Raw genomic sequence first — 25,796 nt, 5'->3', positions numbered from 1 at the left:
AACTTAAAGACTACTCAAGGGATGTTAACAGGCCAATTCAAAGATTTGCTAGAGAATATTCCACGCGAGCTGATAAGAACGAAACGAAAGAAAAGAGGAAAAAGAGGTGGAATTCGGAGTCGACTGCGAAGGAGATTTACTCGGCCACCGCTGCCATCTATTGTCTTCAGTAATCTGCGTTCTCTGAGTAACAAAGTGGATATGATAAGATCGCACACAAGGTACTGTAATGAATTTCGTGAAGCATCTCTGCTCTGCTTCACAGAAAGTTGGCTGCAGTCTACAATGCCTGACTCACTTTTTGAGGTTCCTGGATTCACATTAGTTCGCGCTGATAGAGACAAAATCTCGGGTAAAAGCAAAGGAGGTGGCATCTGTGTGTATATAAACGATAAATGGTGCCGAGCGTATTCAGTAAAATATAAAATATGTGACTCTAACGTTGAAATTCTTGGCATGACTTTAAGACCTTTTTATCTGCCAAGAGAATTTGGTTGTATTTTGCTGTTCGCGGTATACGTTCCGCCCAGCGGTAAACCATCTCAGGCAGCCAGCCTGATAGCGGATTATATTCACGAACTACAGCTACACTATTCAGATGCACCCGTGATTGTGCTAGGTGATTTAAACCAGTGCAAATTGGAGACTTTTTTGCCGGGATTTGAACAGTATGTAAAGACTCAAACAAGACATAATAATATCCTTGATAAGTGCTTTGTGAATGTTAAGGATGCTTATGTGTCAAAGAGTATGCCACCAATTTTAAACTCTGACCACAATGTGGTACATATGATTCCTGTGTACAAGACCAAACTTAAAAAAAGCAAACCAGAAAAGAAAGTGATTAGACTGTGGTCGAATGAAAGTGTGCAACAACTGAAAGCTTGTTTCGACTGGACAAATTGGGACATTTTTGAAGATGGCTCACTCGATGAAAGAACTACAGTGTTAAACGACTATATTAACTTCTGTGTGGAGCTGGTCATACCCACTAAAGAAATTAAAGTGTATCCAAATAATAAGTCATATGTGACCAAGGATATTAAAGAAGTTATTAATTTAAGGAAATTAGCTTTTAAGAATAAGGATATCAGGGCACTTAAACAAACAGAAAGAGAGTTAAAAACTAAATTAAAGGAAACAAAAGAAGTTCATAAGAGGCGTTTGGAGGAAGCCTTTAAGACTAGTAATACCAAAAAGGTTTGGGATATTATGAAATCAATGACTGGATTGGTCTCCTCAAACAAATTAATTGTAACTGATAATGAACTTTGTTTTGGGAATGAACTGAACAGCTTTTTTACCAGATTTGAAGATAAATATGACAATACTGAGGACATAAGAGATACAATTCCAGCATTATTGGACAGAATTGTTATTGAGGTTGAGGAAGTTAGAAAAATGTTTTTGTCTATTAATACAAAAAAAGCAGTTGGTCCAGATGGATGTAGTGCAGGTCTGCTAAAGAATTTTGCACATGAGTTGGCTCCGGTGTGGCAACCAGTATTTCAAACTTCAGTAGACACACTTACTGAACCTGTGATATGGAAAACCGCTTGCATAAAACCATTACCTAAAATTTCCTGTCCAAGAGAACATAAAGATTATAGACCAATAGCCCTTACCTCAGTGATTGGAAAATGTCTAGAAAGAATATTGCTCCAGCATTTAGTTCTGATGGTTAAAGATAAATTAGATCCCTGGCAATTTGCCTATAAGAAAGGCTGTAGTACTGAAGATGCAGTGGCTGCTTTAGTGCATATAATCTCTAAACATTTAGATAAACCGAAAACAACCGTAAGAACTGTATTTATGGATTTTTCATCTGCCTTCAACACAATACAGGTTGACATACTGGTGTCAAAACTTGTACAGTTGAGTGTAAATCCATACCTAATTCACTGGTATATATCTTTTCTCACTAAGAGAGTTCAAAGAGTCAAAGTAAATAAAACAATGTCATCTGCTATCACAACTAATGTCGGAGTACCACAAGGCTGTGTAAGTTCAGCCGTACTTTTTACCTTGTATACAGATGACTGTCGTACGGACATGTTAAATCAGTATTTGTTAAAGTATTCTGATGATACTGTTTTAATATCTGTGTTGAATAACTGTGACAGTCCTGATTTTCATCAACAGGGTGTGACTAAACTGATAGAGTGGTGCGAGAATAATGCTCTTGTCATTAATACGAGTAAAACGGAGGAGATTATATTTTGTCCAACATCTGACACTCAATTAATGCCTGTTTTTATCCATAATGAAGAAATCAGACAGGTTAAAGGATATAAGTATTTAGGAGTTATGATTGATGAGATGTTATCCTGGAAAGATCATATTGACTCTCTCTGTAAAAGAACCAAGCAGAGAATTTATTTTCTTCGTCGTCTTAGGTCATTTGGAGTAAGAAAACAGATTCTTCTGCTGTTCTTTAGGTCCGTTATAATGAGTATACTGCAATACTGCAACTCTATCTGGTATAGGAGTCTGTCAGTTAAGTCAAAAACAAAGTTGTTTAATCAGATAAAAATCTGTTCAAAAATTGTAGGTCAGCCCCTTGAGAAGCTTTATGATTCAGCTTATTATAAAAACTTGTTAAGGCTGGCTAATAATATGGTTTCTGACCCTAAGCATGTCCTACATAATGAATTTGAATTGTTACCATCAAATCGGAGGTATAGAGTCCCAAGATTTAACAAAGTGAGGCTGAAACACTCTTTTGTGTATCAGGCTACCTTAGAGTTGAATAAATCACTAAGGTAAAAATTCACAGTATGGAGAAGGTGGATTAAGTGTATGTCGATGTTTAATGTATGTGTGTTGCTGTAAACATAGATACTGTTGTGCAAGAAAAATTTCAGACTTGTCTGACAATAAAGTATATATCATATCATATCATCATATTTTGGACTTGTTGCTGGTAACAGTCTGGATGATCCTTTTCTTCTTTGGTCCGGAGCACACCATTCCTCCCAAAAAATACTGACTCATCTGACCACAGTACACATTTCCACTGTGTGATGGTCCATCCCAGATGCCTCCGAGCCCAGAGAAGTCGACGGCGCTTCTGGACACTGTTACCATAAGGCTTCCTTTTGGCACAGTACAGTTTTAACTGGCATTTGTGGATGTAACTACCTATTGTGGTACTTGACTAAGGTTTGCCAAAGTAGTCCTGAGCCCATGTGGTGATATCGCTTCTAGATGAATGACGATTCTTGATGCAGTGCCGCCTGAGGGATCGGAGATCACGGTTGTTCAGCTTAGGCTTGCGGCCTTGTCCTTTACGCACTGAAATTCCTCCAGATTCCTTGAATCTTGTAATTTATGTTATGCACTGTTGAATGTGAAATATCCAAATCTCTTCCTATCTTTCTTTGAGGAACATTGTTTTTAAACATTTCAATAATTTTCTCACGTATTTGTTGGCAAACTGGTGATCCTCGGCCCATCTTTGCTCCTAAAGGATTAGACCTTTCTTGGATGCTGCTTTTGTACCAAATCATAATTTCAATCACCTGTTGACATCACCTGTTTCAAATCACATCATTATTTAACCCTTTTACCTCATTACTAGCCCTAAATTGCTCCTGTCCCAACTTTTTTTGAAATGTGTTGCAGGTCTGAATGACAGGAAAGGATGCATATTTACAAATGACATGAAGTTGACCAGACAAACATGAAATATTTTGTGTTCATATTGTCTGCAATGAAATACAAGTCAAAGTAAATTTAGAAATCACTACTTTCTTTTTTTATTTGCGTTTTCCAAACTTAGAACGCAAACAAAACGGCGCCGCCCATGGTCCAAATATAAAATCGATTTTTTAAATAACGTAGATCTTTCATGGGTTTTCTACTACATATTTCAGTGAGAGACATAATTTGTTATATTAAGCCATAAAAGTCTCAACACCAGGGGATCCCTTTTAAAAAAAAAAAAAGAGTTCTCTTGTTTAATTTAGAAAAATAAAAAAAGGTAAAATTGCTTAACTTATTTTGATGAGCGTAAAAACATATGTTGTCATTACTTATTGATCATATAATTTTTGTACAGTGCTGGTGAAGAGCCTTATTGTTTTTATCTACACTGCAAAAAATGCTTTTCTTACTTGTCTTGTTTCTAGTCCAAACATCTAAATAATCTTAAAACTGTGATATAGCCATGTTAAATATGTTAAACTGACTAGTTTTGGTTTCTCATTAATATTCATCACATCAAGTTTGGATACTTTTTCGAATGGTTCAGATTTGCTTTATTTAGCTTTTTTCCCCCCACATAATAATTTACATAATACAAAACACTATTTAACAGTGTATTATTCTTAGAAACAGCTGACGTTAAATAAAGCAGAAAGCCAACATTGAATTCAATAAGTATTGTTTTCTTAAATTATAGACACATTACGTTCACATTTTAGTTTAGCACGCATAAATCACACAATGGAAAAAATGCATCATCATTAACATATATTGGTCACTAAATGTGTCAGTATTTTCCCAGACATCAACATAGTGTTGGCCCAGTTCCAGCCCACATCTGGTACACATGGATTCCAGTTGGTGGCGCTATAATTGAACAAAACATGAAATTGGCTCTATACAGTTCTATGCATTTAAGGGTTTTAAACCTTTTTGCGTAATATTTTCTCCAAATGTCTTTACTCATTTTTTGCAGCTGGTCTACTGCTAGCTTGCTTGTTTACTTCAGTTGTGCTTGTCCCCGATAATTCCTGGTTGCAGCTATATTTCTTTTACTTCCTCTTCTACTCTTGAGTCTATGGCCGCCCATAGAAATGCTTGTGGGAAAGTTATGAAATTTGGTACACTGATAGAGGACAGTCTGAAATGTCACCATAGCAATATGGAATCCCTAACTCAATCTCTCAAGCGCCACAAACTGTCCAAAGTTGCACTAATACCTTGAATCGCAAGGGCTGTGAACCCTATAGCGTCATTTTTGGCAATATGGCAATTTCCTGCCAAATTTTTCCGCCCAAAAAAACTTTTTCAAACTTCTTCTAGAAAGTTTAAACTGATTTGCGCAAAACTTGAACCAGATTACTTCAGACAATGCCAACAAAAAGTTATGGAATTCAAGTGTTTTTGAATATTTCACAAACAAATGTCCTGGTGTGCTTGCAAAATTAGACATAAAGCTGTATCTTCGTAATACTTTATCATATTCTGACCAAACTTAAAGACCATCACAAACACGACTTGAGGCTACATGCTGCATTTGGGCGCAGTGCCACCTAATAGTCTGGAGATATGATAAATAGTTGCTTTTAACTTCTGAACGGTTTGCCCAAAAATCATAAAAGTGCTCTCGTTAGATTCGGAGTGGCATGCTGAGTCAAATGATAGCCATTTTGTCAAGCGGCCATTTTGTATTTTGTAGTAAAATCATATTAGTGTATTTTTACGAAACTCTGTAAGGGTTATCGGCGCGATGCACTGAAGAAGCCTGACAAGTTTCAAGCCAGCGCCACCTAGTTGTCAAATCAAACATTCACATGCGTATAACTTTGGATTTTGTTGACTTATTCTAGCAGGAGTCACATCTTTAGATTCCTGGATCCTTGCCGAGTACAACAATACCAAACATGCTAGGTTTTGCCTAATGGTTTGTTCAACTTTATTTTATTTTATTTTAAGGAGACATATTTGCACGCTACTACACTCTCAGAAAAAAAGCTACAGTGCTGTCACTGGGGCCGTACCCTATAAAAGTGAAAAGGTACATCTTTGTACCTTACTCACCCCTAAATGGTACATATTAATACCTTAAAGGGTACTTTAAGAGTGCCTATTAGTATCTTAAAGGTACATATCAGTACTTTAAGAGTGCATATTAGTACCTTAAAGGTACATATCAGTACTTTAAGAGTGCATATTAGTACCTTAAAGGTACATATCAGTACTTTAAGAGTGCCTATTAGTATCTTAAAGGTACATATCAGTACTTTAAGAGTGCATATTAGTACCTTAAAGGTACATATCAGTACTTTAAGAGTGCATATTAGTATCTTAAAGGTACATATCAGTACTTTAAGAGTGCATATTAGTACCTTAAAGGTACATATCAGTACTTTAAGAGTGTGTATTAGTACCTTAAAGGTACATATCAGTACTTTAAGAGTGTGTATTAGTACCTTAAAGGTACATATCAGTACTTTAAGAGTGTGTATTAGTACCTTAAAGGTACATATTATTACCGTTCTGGTTTTGTACCTTAGGGTACCGGCCCGGTGACAGCAATGTACCTTTTTTCTGAGAGTGTAATTGTACTTACTATGGTAATAACAGTAAATTATGCATAATTACTAATTAATTAAGTTACTAACCCTAAACTTAACCATAAATACCAGATTCCACACGAATCAGATGTGAGCCGATACTATGCTGCTGTCCGGGTTGCTATTAATCACATCTCAACTGAACCGGGTTTTATTTTTACGAAGACATATTATTGCAGCCGAACTGAAAAACTGAACTCAGTCTCTGACGAGCAAAGAGCTCTTCCGCTGGTTCCTCACGGATCTCTTCTGTCTGTGTTCAGTCCGTCAGAAGTTTCCCTGCTACTCAAGTCCTGTATGTTCAACATTGTCAAGTCCCCCAGCTCCATTTCACTTTTTTCTGGTGGAGGGGAAGCAAACTCCCCTTCGACTCTCTCCACGTCCTCTTCAGGCTTAAGCCCTATAGTGTCAGGGATGATCTCCACCTCGATATCCGAAGAATCCTCGCTCTCCTTGAACCAAACGCTCTTGTGTCGGTCATCCTTCCTCCTCTCTTTAGCCAGAATGGATTTTACTCTATACTTGTTGGCCTTCCCTTTGGTTTGGACGGCTGGACTGTGGTGCGAATGGTTGGAATTGGTCTGGAGTCCACAGGAGCTGCAGTGCCTCGTTCTCTCGCGGGGAATCACTCGCACCCTCGCCGCTTGAACTGCATCCAGTCTCCTTTCTCTCAGTTCGGCTCGCCTGGATCTGGATCTCCCTGTGTCTCCTTCATTCAAGAAACCATCATTGGTGAACTGCATGCTATCTCTTGGTCTTGGCCTGTTAGGGGGCTGAGTAAACTTCAAGCATGACCCTAAACACTGAATGAGGGCAGAGGGTTAATCTCACAATTTCATTATTGCTGTACTACATAATTACCAAACTGGTCTCATTGGCAAAATGTAGCTGCGTTGCAACGTTTTTGCAAACCAAAAAATACGTACCACAAGATTTCGCGACAGTTTCAAAGTGAAATGAACACTAGAGGCAGTAAAACAGCAGTCTTTTTTAACTTTTATTTTTATTTTTAAACGAATACATTTTGGAGTATGCGTCACTTAACCAGCTCCAAATGTTCGCATTTTCTGACCTATTAAAGGGATCCCCAGGTGTTGAGACTTGTATGGCTTAATATAACATAAATTATGTCTCCTACTGAAATATGTAGTAGAAAACCCATGAAAGATCTACGTTATTTAAAAAATAGATTTTATATTTGGACCATGGGCGGCGCCATCTTGTTTGCGTTTGAGGTTGATGACGTGGAATGGTTGCACTCCTCAATCAGCTGGTGTTACCCGTAGCTATTTTTACCACAACGCAACTCGAAAATTGTTTCAGAGTTAAACAAAACCAATTAATTGCTTTGTAATTGTACTTAAAACACACTCAAACATACATGTGCACACAAACTCTCTCTCTCTTAAAGCCCTGCATTTATGCCCGAGCCCGACGGGCCCCGACTTTTTTACGCCCCTAGGGCCGGGCTTCGGGCCAATTTTAACGTCATACCTAAAACGCGGGCCAGGCTTCGGGCCTTTTTTAGGCATCTCCTTCGTTTTATATTTATTTTATCAATTAAAAGGAAAAATTTGTTCTGCGCTGGTGGAAACAACACGAGACCATAATAGCTAACGACACTGTCAAGATGGCTCGCACAGTGTTCAGAGCATAGGTTCAGAGTCCGCGCCAGCAGCAGCAGCACTGCAAGCGTGGTGTGAGCGTGGCGTTTCTGTTGCGTGTCATCCGCGGGGCGTCTGCTGCTATTAATATACAGGGAAGCCCTATACTTCATGTTAAATATAAATATATTGCCTATTGATACAGCAAAGACAACGTCAGCAGTAGCCGGCCCATGCCATATCCATGGGTTTGACGGCAAAAGGCTACAGAATATTTTGTTCTGTATTGACTGGTTTAATATTTCAAAGTCGATAATTATGTTGTTTTTTATTATTACAATTAGGCCTATCTGCATTTATGTTACAGACTTTCAAACATGAAAATGTCATTATGTGTCACAATGTGTTATGGGCTATATGTTGTAGTCAGATAGATATGATGGTGCTGCAACACGCATCGCAGCAAATGACTAATGCAAGCCAACGCAAATGGCCGTAAATGAAACTTAAAATAAGTCTAAGATAGTCAAAAACACCATCATCTTCAACAAAAATGAATGAGATGAATGAGATCATTATCTTACCAGTGCGCTTAGGTCGCTCTCTCTTATGTGATCTTTGAATCTGAAATAAGCTGCTGAATAAAATGCATCTTGAATCTTTTGCTTGCGTTGCTGTAAACTCCGTTAAATGAGCATATACCACGGGAATTGAAGATGGGATTTATATTCATTTGCGTAGGTGTAAGGTAGGCTATAAGACAACCTGCATGTGCTTTTTTTATTTTATTTGTTTAGCTCCGTTTGCGAGAGCCGCGAGCAGAATCAGCCTGCCTCAGCTCGTCAAAAATGCCTTTTAGGCTACTGGTGGTAATAGTTGGCGAAATTAACTAACATTGTGATGCTTGAAGTGTTTTATGGATTTTATTATAGGCAAGACAAGTCAAGAGTTGATTTGAGAGACTAAATAGATTTAATATGCGGTAAACTCACTGTCGGCCGCTGGCCGCTTTTGGTCGTCACTTAAAAAAATTAAAACTTTAATTTAACAAACAAAAAAATGCTCTAAACATTTGTCTAAATTAACTTAATAAAGAAACAAAACAAAATATAACTACTTTGACATTAAAAACAAAACAGAACTATTTTAATGGCTGCAATAATGTAAAAAAAAAAAAAAAAAAAAAACGGGCTCCAGTCGGACTCGGGCCAAGAATTTTGATAAGCTGTCGGACACGGGCCGGGCTAGGGCCTCAGCGTCTCGGGCCAGGGCCGGGCTAGGGCCTAGATTTGAGGCCCGTGCAGTGCTCTAACAGGGATACAATCTTATTTTTGTCACATTTGCTTTTGTTAACACTATTGGGTAGGTTTAGTGTTTAGTGTGGGTGTATGTTAAAAAACCAATATAACTAAAAATGCCAGATTCACGCACATCTGTTCCGGAAAAAAACTAAGCTTTTAGCGCCACCCAGTGGACATTTCACTTTGAAACTGTCGCGATATGTACCTAGGTACACAGGTACGTTTTTCCAATGAGACCAGGTTGATAATTACGGATTAAGCCTCAGTTCTTTTACAAAGTGGACACTCAGAGCTGGACTCACTGAGCTTTGACGAGAAGATGCTGACCTCAGACAACTTGAACGCGTCAGGATTCCCCTTCTTGACACGGGATATGAGATAGCCAATCACAATGAGGCAGAGCACCAGTAAAGCGGCCATTACAAAGCCCAGCAAAGCCATGTCTCCTGCACGGTAACTCTCGTCCTGCGACTGGACCCCCGCGGCTGACATCATGGGTGTGCGAAGAGAAACGTTATAGACAGCCAGCATGCAGGACAAATATTATAACTTTCAGGTTAAACTGTATAATTTACATTTACTAGGAAAACTTACGTGGTATTACAGTCACAGAGAGAGCAGCTGTCCCTGACTCCCCAGTGGACACATCCACTGCCCGAATCTGGTCATAAAAAAAAAATTTTTTATCAAATTCAGACTTATATGTCAAAGATTTCAACTTTAACACTGACAGCAGTTTGCAGCGAAAAAGTGACCGGAAGTCTTTTGGACCTATTTTATATAAAGGGTGGGTTGCACCAACAAGAATTAACCTTAAATCTAAGTGTCTTTTAACAATGTACAAACTATGTACATAACTATGCAATTCAACATAGACTTTCTTTCTTTATTTAATCAATTAATTTTACATACATAAAAGATTATGACCTTCAGTAGCAAGGGTTTTGCAATACAACATAGACATTATTAATCATTTTCCTATTATTTTTTTCTTATTAAATTATTTTATTTTTATGTTACATTTTTTATTAGTACATAATAAAAAAAATATTATGACCTCAGTAGCAATACAAAATAATAATATTTTTTATTTAGTTAATTTGTATTTGTATTTTTATTCTATTGTATTGTTTTATTTTATTTTTATGTAAGTACAAACAGTGTAAAACAATATTATGACCTCAATAGCAATATCAAATAATATTATTTTCTATTTATTTAATTTTTGTTTTTGTTGTTTTATTTATTTTTGTAATTTTTTGATGTAAGTAAATAAGTTATGCAAGTTGTTTTGATATAAGTAAAAAGTATTTTAGTAAAAACATTTTTGTAAAAAGTCATAATTAAGGAAAAAATATTATGACCTCAATGTTTTGCGATACAACATTATTTTATTATTTTATTTTATTTTAAACTTTATTTAAGGTGACGTAGTTGTACGATACTACATGTTCTTACTATAGTAATAAAAGTAAATTATGCATTCTTACAAGTAACTAACCCTAAACCAAACCCTAATCCTAACCACAACTCTATAGTAAGTTCATATAGTTAATTAATATTACTCAGTACTTATTTGAGTTAGTACAATGTAACTGCATCACTTAAAAATAAAGTATAACCTGATTTTATTTTATTTTAATTTATATTTTTTATGTAAGTACATACACTGTAAAGAACCTCTATATCAGCAAGTGTTTTGTAATACTTTATTTTATTTAATTTTTTTGTAAAGATTTTTCTAAGTTGTTAATAAAACAAACATTACTGAGGTTTGTTTTACAAGAAAACACTTTTTCAGTCTGTCTACTTCAAAATTTCACACTTAATTCAATGTTTTCTTTGTTGTGTTTTACTCAAAATTTCTGAGTGAAACTTTTTTTAAAGTAAATCTTTCGCCAATCTTTTTTCAGTATAGTAGTTATTTATGCCTATATGTCAGTCTTTCATTAACCAGACGTGACATGATAAAATGATAGAGGTAAAAGCTTTGGTAAATGCTGTGTTTTCAGTGAAGTTTGACAAATTATTCAATTCAAACAATTAAATTCAAACTTTATTGTCAGGAGACAGTCGTCACACGGTACAATGAAAATCTTATTCTGCGAAATTACTTGCTGAAACCAGTTTTGTCTGGTTAGGACATCATATGTAACTGTAAAAGTAGACTGATTTCAACTGCTATCAACTATGCTGTGGTTAAAATATCCTCAAGATGCATATCTACTTGCCTGCAAAGCGAAGGAATCAGTCCGAACTGCTTTCTTCAAAAGTATAAACCCATCTGTTGTGATATTGACATAGCTGCTGTATTGCACTTCATATCTTATGTCAGGATTGATTCCCTGAAAAATAAAGGGAGAAACTGGCAAGCTCTTATTAAATGTGCTTCCTGTTATGGGTGACCATAAATTTAAAATTAAAACTCACACTTGCAAAATCTTCATCCCTTGCTCTGACTCTGAAGGGTCTGTTGGACGTCCTGTCCCGTAGCACCATGTTTTCAGGCCCTGAACTACTGTAAACATACCCATCATATCGTTCCTTCTCAAACCTTGGAGGATTTCTGCTCTTTTTCATTACATCAATGGTGACTGAAGTGGTGGCAAACTGATCTCTGTTTAATACCTGGGATGCCTAGGAAGGACAGATAAAGAAGATAAAGTAGACTAGACTTCTCAGAGTCTTTATAATATGTACAAGAAACTCACCAAAACTAAGAGGGAGATTGGGCCGGCTATATCTGCTGGTTTCAGCATGGATATGTTTCCAGAGTTCTCATCAATCTGAAATATGTTGTCTTCATTTCCTAGGCAATTACAGAAGTTATAGCTTGTGGGGTTCATTGAAAGACAACAGCTATTTTATGAAAAACGCTTTAATACCTCGAACAATTTTATAGCTTATCTCCTCATTTCTGCTTTTATCTCCATCTCTGGCATACACTGGACCTGGCTGCAATTGCAAGGCTCCTTCCTGGAAAATTCATGTTGTATGATTTGAAATACAGCCTTACATTTATTAACAATGCTCTTAATATGAATGATAATGCACCTGTTTTTCAGTTAAGTTCACCCTGCCCCTGTAGCCCAGGCTCAGGCAGATTTTGGCAGTTCCAGTGGTTACTCTTGTACATGGTTGAAACCATGGAGGACGGTTGTCAATGTCTTTAATATTGATGGTGATGGTTGCTGTAGCTGTGAAGGAGCGTTCGCCTGGTGGTGATGGCATTGGAGTATGTTGTGATGCCAGTGGAGTATCCTGTTGGAGTCAAGACTTAAACATGAGATCAGGAGAGAACTTTTAACGTTTTTAAATTCAAATTTAACAATACCATTTCACGTACCTGCGCATACAAGATCAATTTCACCTGTTGGATGACATCGTAATCTAAAACCTTGTTCACAAGGATGTTTGGCGTATACATGGTCTCAAGTCTGAAGTATCTGTTCTGTAAAGGAACGGTTATATTAAAGGAATAGTTCAAGAAAATATATGTCATTAAAGTCAGGTGCACAATGTACGAGTTATAATAGTCCTTTACGATTGTTGCTTGTCAGTGTAACTTTTAATGTCTGAAGAAGATGAAGATAGTAGTTTAAAATAACAGAGTAGGTTATTGAATAAATCAAAACAGATCAAAGGGAGCAAACAACGAAGCATTGTGCACAAATAGGCAGAACGTGAAAGAAGGTGCGGGGAGGGAAGGGGTGTCCTCGTGCCGTAACTGATGATATGAGGGAGGGAGGCTGAGAGCTCTGAAAGTGGACAAGGGTCTGGCACAGGGCAAGAAACCAGGCAGGATTGCCAGCTGAAGAAACCATGGTGGAGTCATGGAGGTGTTGAGAGAGGAACAACCCATGGAGGAGTTGACAGAGGAAGAACGTATGAAGGCATTGATGGTGGGAGGGTCCATGGAGGAGTTGATCGTGGGAGGACCCATAGAGGAGTTGACAGTGGAAGAACCTTTGCAGGCATTGATGGTGGGAGGACCCATGGAGGAGGAGATGGTGGGAGGACCTATGTAGGAGTTGACAGTGGAAGAACCTATGCAGGCATTGATGGTTGAGGACCCATGGAGGAGGAGATGGTGGGAGGACCCATGTAGGAGTTGACAGCGGAAGAACCTATGCAGGCATTGATGGTAGGAGGACCCATGGAGGCGTTGATAGTGGAAGAACCTATGCAGGCATTGATGGTGGGAGGACCCATGGAGGCGTTGATAGTGGAAGAATAGTGGAAGAAGAGGAGATAGTGGGAGGACCCATTGAGGAGGTGATAGTGGGAGGGCCAATGGAGGAGGAGATGGTAGGAGGATCCATGGAGGAGTTGACAGTGGAAGAACCTATGCAGGCATTGATGGTGGGAGGACCCATGGAGGCGTTGATAGTGGAAGAACCTATGCAGGCATTGATGGTGGGAGGACCCATGGAGGCGTTGATAGTGGAAGAATAGTGGAAGAAGAGGAGATAGTGGGAGGACCCATTGAGGAGGTGATAGTGGGAGGGCCAATGGAGGAGGAGGTGGTAGGAGGATCCATGGAGGAGTTGATAGTGGAAGAACCTATGCAGGCATTGATGGTGGGAGGACCCATGGAGGCGTTGATAGTGGAAGAACCTATGCAGGCATTGATGGTAGGAGGACCCATGGAGGCGTTGATAGTGGAAGAACCTATGCAGGCATTGATGGTGGGAGGACCCATGGAGGCGTTGATAGTGGAAGAACCTATGCAGGCATTGATGGTGGGAGGACCCATGGAGGCGTTGATAGTGGAAGAATAGTGGAAGAAGAGGAGATAGTAGGAGGACCCATTGAGGAGGTGATAGTGGGAGGGCCAATGGAGGAGGAGGTAGTAGGAGGATCCATGGAGGAGTTGATAGTGGAAGAACCTATGCAGGCATCGATGGTAGGTGCCTATGCAGGCATTTATGGTAGGAGGACCCATTGAGGAGTTGATAGTGGGAGGACCCATGAAGGAGGAGATAGTGGAAGGACCGATGGAGGAGATGATGGTGGAAGGACCCATGGAGGAGTTGATAGTGGGAGGACTATCATGGAGGACCCATGGAGGAGTTGACAGTAGAAGAACCTATGCAGGCATTGATGGTGGGAGGACCCATGGAGGAGTTGACAGTGGGAGGACCCATGGAGGCGTTGATGGTGGGAGGACCCATGGAGGAGTTGATAGTGGAAGAACCTATGCAGGCATTTATGGTGGGGGGACCCATTGAGGAGTTGATAGTGGTAGGACCCATAAAGGAGGAGATAGTGGGAGGACCCATGAAGGAGAATATGGTGGGAGGACATATGGAGGAGTTGACAGTGAAAGAACCTATGGAGAAGATGATGGTGGGAAGTCCCATGGAGGCATTGATGGTGGGAGGACCCATGGAGGCGTTGATGGTAGGAGTATCCATGGAGGAGTTGATAGTAGAAGAACCTATGCAGGCATTTATGGTGGGAGGACCCATTGAGGAGTTGATAGTTGGAGGACCCATGTAGGAGGAGATGGTGGGAGGACATATGGAGGACATGATAGTAGGAGGACCCATGGAGGAGTTGATGGAAGTTGATAGTGGATAATTGATAGTGGATAGTGGTTGATAGTGGGATGACCCATGGAGGAGTTCACAGTGGAAGAACCTATGGAGGAGATGATGGTGGGAGGACCCATGGAGGAGCTGACAGTGGAAGAACCTATGGAGGAGAAGATGGTGGGAGGACCCATGGAGGAGCTGACAGTGGAAGAACCTATGGAGGAGAAGATGGTGGGAGGACCCATGGAGGAGCTGACAGTGGAAGAACCTATGTAGGAGATGATGGTGGGAGGACCCATGGAGGAGCTAACAGTGGAAGAACCTATGGAGGAGATGATGGTGGGAGGACCCATGGAGGAGTTGATAGTGGAAGAACCTTTGCAGGCATTGATGGTGGGAGGACCCATGGAGGAGTTGACAGTGGGAGAAGCGGAGCCAGGGAATCCCCATGCCAGAGGTGACTGGAAGAGCTGGACGAGACCAGCAACAATTAACAAACAGTTGTGCAAGACAGGACTAGCGATGATAAAAAACACTCTATGATGGAAGGGACCTCTAGAGGCAGAAGCGGTTCATGGATCATGGTGGGAAGTGCTATCTCCATCTCCCCAGTCTATCAGACACTCCTCTTCTTCCAGCTCCACTAATATTCCCACTGGCAAGGATGTAATGACCGGCTCACATACTTGGTCAGCCGGGACCTCAGACTCGAGGCTGCTGGCTCTGGCTCCATTGCGGCATAAGCTGGGTCTCTTGATCTGCAGTGATCCACTGGAGGAATTTGGGCCGGCAGGATTTGGACAGACATAGATTGTGTGGAGCAGGCTTCCTCCTCAACAATTAGTTGCCTGTTGGCGAACATGTAAAACTAGCGATCAAAGACTTTAGATTTTAGCCTAGGATCAGATGAATCTTTTAGGATTCTGAAAATGTGTCTCAGATGGCCAAATCATACAGCATGAACCCAGCTTTACTCATACTGATCCAAAACAATAGCTCTTAATTCTCATTCAAGCATGAAAATTTTTAAACATAACTGTTGGAATTGCTCACCAGCCATATGAGAGCCAATGGAACTTTTCATCATTTACATCAGACCGGACATAATGCACCTTGAAGGACCATGTTTGATTTTCAGCAAATAATGACCTAATGACAGTTTAACCAATCATGAAAATTCTCCCATCAATCACTCACTCTCATGCCTTCTTAATCCATAAGACTTTGAAACTTTCAGTCCCTCTATTAAAGATCCATTTACCCAACACTTTGACACTTTTAATGTGTTTGCATTGATTATGTTCGCATTACATTTTTTACATTATGAACAATTTAAAGCATTTACCTAAGTTGATGTTTGGGTGAATTAACTTTCAATGGAGGGACAGAAATCTCTCAGATTCATATACGTATACTCACTTAAAAACGTTGGGTTAAAAATAACCCAACACGTAACCCAACTGTGGGTTGGTATAGCACCTTCCCAACGTTGGGTTATTTTAACCCAATGCATTGGGTTACAAAACAGTTGGGTTAAAAGTAACCCAACAGTTGAGTTAAATTTTTATTTTTATTCAAGCCATTATTTTAATAAATAAAATACCCATTGTTTTCAAATACAGATTTTTTTATTTGTATAAAACAATACATGTGCTTTAAAATATATATTTTAAATGTCAAACTAAATATTGGGGAGTAAATATTTATTGTAAATATACATAAATGTGTAAATATTAAATTCAAAATACACAGCACACATAATGTATACCATCATATACTTCGAAGACCTTGTAAATAGCCCACTACACTCTTAAAAATGTTGGGTAAAAACAACCCAAGTTGGGTTGAAAATGGACAAACCCAGAAATTGGGTTGTTTGAATGGGTCCATTCACTGGGTTCAAACAACCCAATTTCTGTGTTTGTCCATTTTCAACCCAACTTGGGTTGTTTTTACCCAACATTTTTTAGAGTGTAGTCATGTTTATAATGCTTTTGCAGTTCTTTTTTGTCTTTTTCTTTTCTTGGTTTTCTTTTTTTTTTTTTTGGTTTCTTTCACTAAATGATAAAGAGCAGCTTGGACATTCTGCTAAACTTCTGTTGCGGTCTATAGAAGAAAGAAACTTGTGGGTTTGAAATGATGTGAGCATGAGTGAATGATGTCTGACTTATTTTTAGGTGAACTGCTTTTGGAATTGTTTTAATCTTCTCATAAGATAAAAGGAATTGGTTACTTACCAGAGTTGGTTCCATAGAATAATACAGAACCTCAGAATCATCATCGATCGCTTCAATCCGGGCAATGCTGGTATTAACCGGTGTAAGCTGTGCAATGCACACAAAACGTAACATTTATGGACTAGAATGACAACATTCTTAAATTGACAGTTGGTCTAGAAACTGTTGGCTGTCTGAATTATGATGTGCATATCTGTGATTTTTAAACCAAACCCTATAGAACTCCTGAATAGAATTTGTTTAGGCCACATTTTTACAGTAAGTACACGTTGTTTAGGACCAACAATAATTATTTAGAAAATGTCTTACTAGGAAAAAACGTTGAATAACATGCTCTCACCTCATTTACGTTAAGTATATACTCGCTCTGTTCAAATGTCGGAGGGTTGTCATTGATATTCTCAACTCGCACAATCACAATCAGAGTGATCTGTAGATAAAATGAATATGAATATGAAAGGTCAAAACGACAGATGTAACAGCTGGCTAGATGTTAGAAAAAATAAAAGAGAAGGACCCATTTTAAATAATGTGGCCTTAACTACTATGTACTAACATTGTAATTAATCATTTGATACAATGCACTTATTGTGTAGCCTACATACATGTCTTTACGATAGGTTTTTTTGTGTGTGTGCCACTGACATGTCATGCAGCGACAGCGGCCTATTGGTTTGTCTTCTAAATTGACAGGTCAAAGTGAGAGAGACCTCCCCTCCATATTCGGCGCTTTTTTCTATTTATTTATTTATTTATTTATTTATTTATTTATTTATTTATTTAAGCGCATGGAACTGTAAAAGGCGAATACCCGCACAGCGCAGACGCTGACAATCGTGCGAACGGCACTTTGACTTCCAATTTTGTTTTATACAATCGTGTGATATGGGAACATTACAGGTTCTGTGGTAAATCAGCTGAAAACAGCCGTGAGCATTTAAAATACATGACGAGGTAAAGTGGAAAACAGCAATACACACAAACGTTTCACTTTAGCACAATCACAATTTACCTTGCAGCTACTAACAGCGAAGAAATATGGTGTTTTGGAGGAAACACATTTATTAAAATTGTTGCTTTTATTACTTAAATTAATATTGCAGAATATAATTCACTTTTTATAGAGGCTGTTTTTGTATTTTCGACAGGTGTTTACAATTTTTTTTTATTACAAATATAATAGTTTATTATATATGTTTTATATATTTAGAAACCATATAGCCATATAATGAGGAGCAAGGTTTTACAGTCTATGTTTTTCCCCGGTGACTATCATGATCTTACATTTAAATGAAACTGGTCTACAGTTAAACTACAGTCTAAAGCACAGTCTAAAACAGCTTTAAAGCCTAGATCCCATGAATTAAGGATGTTTTATGAACTTTTTAATAGATCTAATTACATTTTATTAAATAATATTTCACTGATAGCCTCATGAAAGATAGATATCAGTGTCTTACTTAAATTATGTATTAACTCTTGAAAGGGGGTATTTCAACAACAAAAAATGATTTTTTTCCCCTCACAAAATGTGATCTTTTTTCAGGGATTTTTTCACCCTGATGTCATTCCAAACCTAAATGAATTTATTTCTGTGTAACATAAAATAAAATATTTTTAGTCTGTTTTTTTTTGTTCATACAATATTCAAATGGTAGCCTAACCAAAATTGCTTGGTTACCAACATTTAAGTTACAAACATTTAAAGGTGCACTATGTAGTATTTTTGCAGTAAAATATCCAAAAATCACTAGGCCAGTGTTATATATTTTGTTCAGTTGAGTACTTACAATATCCCAGATGTTTCCAACTATTTGTAAATTGTGAGAAAATTGCTATTTTAACTAAGGACAGGGACGTTTCAGCATTGCATTGAGGGAGTCGCCTGTCAATCACGTCATATCTGCGCTACCCTCGGTTTTGGCTTTTATTTGACAGGAGCTTTTTACTCTCAGCAATGTGTACAAATGAACGCACGGAGTAACGTCATAACATAGTTTTAAACACACTTAAATGTATCTAATATGATAAACAGAGCTGCTTTACCTCAAAATCATAATCGGAAGAGCGGATCAGTGCAGGCGCCCGGCGAATGTGTCCCGTCCCGTCATAATAAAAGTCCCGGTATTCGCGAGGCGGGAATTTGTTTAACAATCGCTCCAGCGGCCGTACTCAGCCCCACAACACTTGGTCCTGCACTGCTTTACACTACAGTAACGTTAATAACCGCATGTATGAACGTGATTTATGCCCGAGTCCTATTTTCCACCGGCTGTTATGTGAAGACCACATCTCCCAAGATGCTGCGCTCACACTTTGTTTCATCAAACTACACATTTGTTTTGAATAGGCGCCCTCCACTGGACGGAAAGTTGCATAGTGCACCTTTAAAAGAAGTAAATTTACTTTACTGCATCTTAGCTCAAAATTACCAGTGCTTTACTGACAAGTGCATTTCTGCGTGTCAAAAAAAGCAATATTAAGTTTCTCTGCATTTGCAGCAAATTCAATAATATCTATTATTATTTGTCCTTGTCCTAGTTTTATTTATTTACTCACTCCAATTTAAGGCCCCAACCCCAGCAAAAACATTCACAGGGAACTCATGGGCTGGATGTGCTGAGTTTGCCAGGGCCCTGTTTTAGCCCCAGTCCAGCCCTGATCAATAGGCGTGTAACAGATGTAAGCGCCTGCAGTCTTTAGCATCCTTATTAGGGCGCTCGACTCACACACCTGTTCGAATCCTGCTCAGCGCGGGTCAAGTTGGACCGGTTACACATGTTCCACTAATGTTTGACAACAAAGTGAAGAAATAATTTTTGTCTTCATTTTCTACAGTTTTTTAATATTTTAAATCTAAAAAAAAAAGCATTTTTGTGTGAGCTTGTGCTATCTTTCTTTCAAATAAATGACACATGGTTTCACATTTTATCTAATGCAATGACTGTTTGGAGAACTTGCCTGTTTCAGAGTGTCTATTGCCACCTTGGCAAAGGCCATTTACACAAACTACACCCACCAATATCTGACACAATTACAAAAGAAACCTGTCTGCTGATAACAGGATCAGTGTCACATTTGACAAAATCCGTCTGAACTCTTTCTTCTAACTTTTCCCATCGCATATCAGATCGGTAAGGTGATTAGTTTAAATAAAAATTAGGAAAATATTTGAAAAGTGGTAATAGAGTACCTACCGGGTATTTAACCCTCTGGGGTTTTTCATTTTTGGGGTCACACTCAGGCCTAATTAAGATTTAAAAAAATGTGGGTAAAATCAAAAAAAATATTTGTTTTCAATATTTTTTCTTTTCTTTTTTAGAAAAATAAAAATTCTTTTTTAGATAATTTTATGATTTATTATTATTATTTATGCAATAATTATGACCCATTTTTCACATTGAAAATAATAAAAAATGATTTATAAATTTTTATTATTATTTTTTATTAAAGCTGTATTTCATTTTAGAGGCAAGCCTAGGCCTCATGAAAACATATTTTTCAGTTTTATTGGTGCCATCTGGTCGACACATTGAGCATTTTTATCATGTAATAGCACATTTTTACCACTAGAGTGGATTCACAGAACCAGTGTGTGCGTGTGTTTGTGTCTGTTTTGCACTCTTAATGTTTTAGAGATTCACCCCTTCACTGTTAAGTCCTTTTTCTCTGCATCCTGGCTGATTTGTAGATTATATGCACAAAAAACTCTGTATTTTCATATTTTTGCCAATTTCCCATTCTTTCCTATGGGGGTCATTTTTGACCCGAAGACCCCGAGTGTTACAATTTTTTTTACGACCACTTAGATTGTTCAAATCCTGTCCCCAATTTTTCTGGGTGTTCATATAAAAAGTACCAATAAAGTCACCAAGTTTCGGACCATTCCGATGAAACTACAATTTTTTTTAAGCACTTCAGGTCGTTTTTGACCCGAAGAACCCCAGAAAGTAGGAATACACTGTTTATCAGGAAGGGTTAATAGGTGTAGGGAGGGTTTAAGGCAATATCAATTTAATGATTTTAATAAATATAATAATTTACACACTCACTATGTTATTATCATTGCATACTGTTTTATTCTACAATACACTGAGGGGCAAATAATATCACTACACTTATTACAAAGAAAATGCTGCTATTTTCACTTAGATCAAATAGTCTCTTTTTGTTTTACATTCATCTGCACATAACTAATTCACTTGTATTTGTACTTGTGAGTAACTTACACTTCTGTAGCCAGTTTTATTACATCTGACCTGGACAGTCAGCTCTTCAGGACCTGAAAGTGTCTGGAAAACAGGTTAATATCAACCGAAGTATCAAATTTCTGTGTTCTTTCAATGTAAATTTTCCTAATGTTTAACCAAAGCCATATTAGCTTAAGATGGTCAAACTGGTATTGGGAAGATGGCAGCTGATTTGTTGCCAGTCCAGTTTGGTCCACCAGCAGGTTTAAAGGACACTTGCGGTGAGAAATGACCCTAGGGGTAATTAACAGATGGTTACCGAGTAGATCGTTCTCTGGGATGCGTTTTCATGAAAATCGAATGTAAAGAGTTTTATCTCTAAAAACAGATTAGCTTATAACGCTTGTCTATGGGGCACAGAGTAGTGAAATTAAATCGCTAGTTAATACCACTAACAAGACTCAAAATAGTCTCACACTAACACAGTAGCATAATGAGGGTCCCTACATGCAAACCGAAGCATTGAGAACTTTGTAAGAGTACAAACAGTTACAAGAAGATACTTTATAAACACAGCGCATTACGCGTTTACAGACGGCAGCCATCTTGGAAAACAGTCTTGACGAGTCGATCCACAAACGCTGTGCTGTTTGATAGGAATTAAGTTTGTGAAATGTAATTACATGGACATTTTTATTTTTATTTATTTATTTTTTCTGTTGCGTTCAGTGCTTTCTTCCGAAAACAGCGGCCCATATGAGATTCAAAGTCACAGTTCATCACTTAGCACAGCGTTCGTCGCTCGACGAGTCGAGACTGTTTTCCAAGATGGCTGCCCTCTGTAAACGCGTAATGTACTGTCTTTATAAAGTATCTTCTTATTAAACTGTTTGTACTCTTACAAAGTTCTCAGTGCTTCGGTTTGCATGTAGGGACCCTCATTATGCTGCCGTGTTAGTGTGAGGCTATTTTGAGCCTTGTTAGTGGTATTAACTAGCGATTTAATTTCACCCCCATAGGGCCCATAGACTAGCGTTATAAGCTAATCTGCTTTTAGAGATAAAACTCTTTACGTTCGATTTCATGAAAACGCATCCCAGAGAACGATCTACTCGGTAAATATCTGTTAATTACACCTAGGGTCATTTTTCACCGGAGTTATCCTTTAAACTAGGTGAACTGGCTGGTAATTTGGCCAATTATCCGATTACACATTATCCATTACCAGCTTGGATCTGACTGAGCTAGAAACCATTTAAACATGTCATCTCTTGTCTTGATGCCACTGGCAGTTATTTATTAGACTTAAGTCATCCCATTTCTCAAGTAAATGCATCTATATTTGACCTGGGAAAAAAAGACACAAATATTTACTGAGGAAGAAAATCGGATTGAAGCAAGTTTGAGCTTTTCCAGCAGGGTCATCCTAGTCTTGTTCCTCAAATTGCACACGAGACAATGGAAAGTCATGAAATAAACCTACTTCAAAGTCCAGGCCTTTCTTTGCCACCAGTTCTGACCCTCTCAGAAAGAAAGCGTTTCCAGGATTCTCTGTGAGATTCAGCGTTACATCCTTTATTGTTGTGTTAATATAAACAACAACTGTGTCATCTGTGTTGTTCTCTTTAATCGTCACAGGCTCGGAGGGGGCCGTACAAACTGCAGAGAGAAAACATATATGAACATTTGGCCCCGCTTTATATCAAGTGTCTTAAAAGGGTACTTCACTGCTGGCAATATGGGCTTTCAATATATCTTGGCTAACAATACAGTAGAAGGAGGATGTTGTCCGAGCCGATCCTCCCTATACACAAACTACATGAGTTGCGTAGGGACCCCATCTATCTATCTATCTATCTATCTATCTATCTATCTATCTATCTATCTATCTATCTATCTATCTATCTATCTATCTATCTATCTATCTATCTATCTATCTATCTATCTATCTATCTATCTATCTATCTATCTATCTATCTGTTCATCTATCCGTCCATCCATCCATCCATTAGTCCATCCATCCGTCCATCCATCCATCCATCCATCCATCCATCCATCCATCCATCCATCCATCCATCCATCCATCCATCCATCCATCCATCCATCCATCCATCCATCCATCCATCCATCCATCTACCACATAGAACGCTCTAGCAACTTCAAAGCAGCCACCCAGCTCACCATAGCAACCACCCAGAATACCCTAGCAACCGCATAGCAACAACCTAGCAACCACATAGCAACCACCTGATTACCATAGCAACACCCTAGCAACCACCCCAAGTACCTTAGCAACCACACAGCAACACCCTAACAACGCCCCCAAGTGCCATAGCAACCACCCTGAGTACCATAGCAACTGCATAGCAAACACCTGAGTACCCTAGGCTTTAAAATCTTGACCCCCATTCGCTGCCATTATAAAGCTTGGAAGAGCCAGGACATTTTTAATATAACTCTGATTGTGCTCGTCTGAAAGAACATCATTTACACCTAGGATGACTTGAGGGTGAGTAAATCATGGGATAATTTTTATTTTTGGGTGAACTATCCCTTTAACTACCATGTAACTAACATTTAAATTATTCATAAGTACATTACATTGTAATTACATCTATAACTACACTGTTGACCCTTACTCATATCCACCTCAATAGCAGCACTTGTGTTTTGCAATATAACATCAACACAGTGTTCACAGTATCTAACAATTATTATTATTATTATTAATTTTGATGTGTGCACATGGTAAAGACACCTAATATAAAGTGTGACCCATTTCAAGAGGCAGTTTGTTTACAGTGATGCCACAGTTTGTTTAGGAAAGTATTTTGAACATTAGACATTTTGACCCTCTATATTCTTTTCGTCCAATGATAACGAACAGTCATGGCGTCTTTTTATTGCCACTGAAATCCCTTCCATCATACGAAATACCAACAGAGAGAGAGACTGATGCATCTCGTACCCACACACAATAGCAAATACTTTGATCTAAAATCTAAAACAAGAGTAACTTACTTTTCTCAGCAAAGCAGATTTTGGGAAGGAATAATGCAAACACACAGCCGAAGAAGGTAGTCGTGGATTTACGCTTAAACTGCATGTCCATTTCCTAGTTTCTGATGCACACAAATAAGTATGGAGGACTATGAGACCGTGGCACCAGCTGGTACTTCTTCACATAAAGCATTGACTGTGCTGCCCGATGAGTGGGAGTCGACTCCAGTCGCAATGTTTGTGACTTCATCTTACGGTCATATATTGCCTAAAGAGCTTGCCAGCAGTCGACTGCTCCCACCCACCCAAATACTTGCATCTGTTTTTCAGGGGTCATTTTGTATTAGTCAATCCACTGCAGGACGGGAGGCTGTGTGAAATCTGTGAAACATGCTAACTTTACTTAATGCAGGACTGGATGCATAAAAATCAATTCTACACTGTAAAAAAAAAAAAAAAAGTTACCTGGTTGCCTTTGAGTTCATTGAAATAAATTTTTTGAGTTAATACGATGAAAATGTTTTGAGAATCGACAACCTTTCTTCAAATATCATTAACAGATTTTGTAAGCATATTGGGTAATTGTGTGTTTTATTTGTGATGACGCAGTGAAACATGCCATATTGTGCTATTTTCATGATTTATCACATGGTTCAGATACAATAATATTGAGTTTCTATTTAGCAAACCAATTTCCTTTATTGTATCAACTCAAATTTTTAATTTGCAACCGGGCAACTGGGTAACATACTTTTTTAAGTTAAACCAACAATATTTTTTTTTTACAGTGTATCTGTTAAAATACAGAATAAATGTGCTGAGAAATTAAATAAAAATGGCCAACACTTTAGTAAGTAATAGTGCTCAGCTGAATGTGGTAGTTCATTATTAGTAAATAAAAAACTATAATTTTTTCACAACTAAATAAATCACAGTTGTTCTTACTAAGACTTGTAAGTAAACTTTACTTAATGTCCAATAATTTGACGAACTTACTTAAAACAATTTAGTAATCTGAACTATTTGCATGCTATGCCTTCATTAATTAGAAGACATTACACTGTACATTTTTTTTGTTAGTTTAACTTAAAAAAGTAAGTAACCTGGTTGCCTTAAAATTTTGAGTTTATTGAAATTAAAAATTTGAGTTGAATAAATGAAGGAAATTGGTTTAATAAATAGAAACTCAAAATATTATTGTATCTGAACCACATAAACAATGTGATAAATCATGAAAATAGCACAATTTGCCATGTTTCACTGCATCATCACAAGTAAAACACACAATTACCCAATATGCTTACAAAATCTGTTAATAATATTTGAATAAAGGTTGTCGATTTTCAAAAAATGTTCGCTGTAGTAACTCAATTTTTTTATTTCAATGAACTCAAAATTTTAAGGCAACCAGATAACTTTTTTTAAATTGTATTTACAGTGTACTTGACTGGTTTGAGTACCATTTTGCCAAAGAAAAAACAAACAAACACGGTAGGCAAAAGGTTTTTGACGCGGGGCAATTTTTTATAGACTTCACTCATTTCCTCCACTTCCTCTCGCCCTTATGGTGATCAGTGTTCCCTTTGGTTGGGCACTTATATTAATAATAATCTTCCCATTGATGC

The 25,796-nt window shown here is 38.0% G+C and overlaps 1 protein-coding gene across 2 annotated transcripts; it reads right to left on the bottom strand.

Moving 5' to 3' along the window:
• Positions 1-4,247: 4,247 nt before the first annotated feature.
• Positions 4,248-24,355, bottom strand: cdhr5a (cadherin-related family member 5a). 2 transcript variants are annotated; one of them, XM_067453450.1, is made up of 14 exons: positions 24,193-24,355; positions 22,655-22,830; positions 21,211-21,273; positions 17,322-17,411; positions 16,982-17,068; positions 12,554-12,658; positions 12,262-12,468; positions 12,093-12,183; positions 11,919-12,016; positions 11,638-11,844; positions 11,439-11,552; positions 9,802-9,868; positions 9,510-9,692; positions 4,248-7,011 (listed from the first exon to the last, which is right to left on the bottom strand). In XM_067453450.1, the coding sequence occupies exons 1-14, from the start codon at positions 24,281-24,283 to the stop codon at positions 6,539-6,541; spliced, it is 2,052 nt and encodes a 683-aa protein (XP_067309551.1). In that variant the 5' UTR covers positions 24,284-24,355; the 3' UTR covers positions 4,248-6,538. The 2 variants fall into 2 exon arrangements, with proteins under 2 accessions (XP_067309551.1, XP_067309496.1); XM_067453395.1 differs by having other exon boundaries at positions 4,248-7,105; positions 9,535-9,692.
• Between the last annotated feature and the right edge of the window lie 1,441 nt (positions 24,356-25,796).

The sequence above is a fragment of the Pseudorasbora parva genome, chromosome 1 (genome assembly GCF_024679245.1).
Source record: "Pseudorasbora parva isolate DD20220531a chromosome 1, ASM2467924v1, whole genome shotgun sequence".
NCBI lineage: Eukaryota > Metazoa > Chordata > Actinopteri > Cypriniformes > Gobionidae > Pseudorasbora > Pseudorasbora parva.
This window is presented reverse-complemented; position numbering and strand designations above follow the sequence as displayed.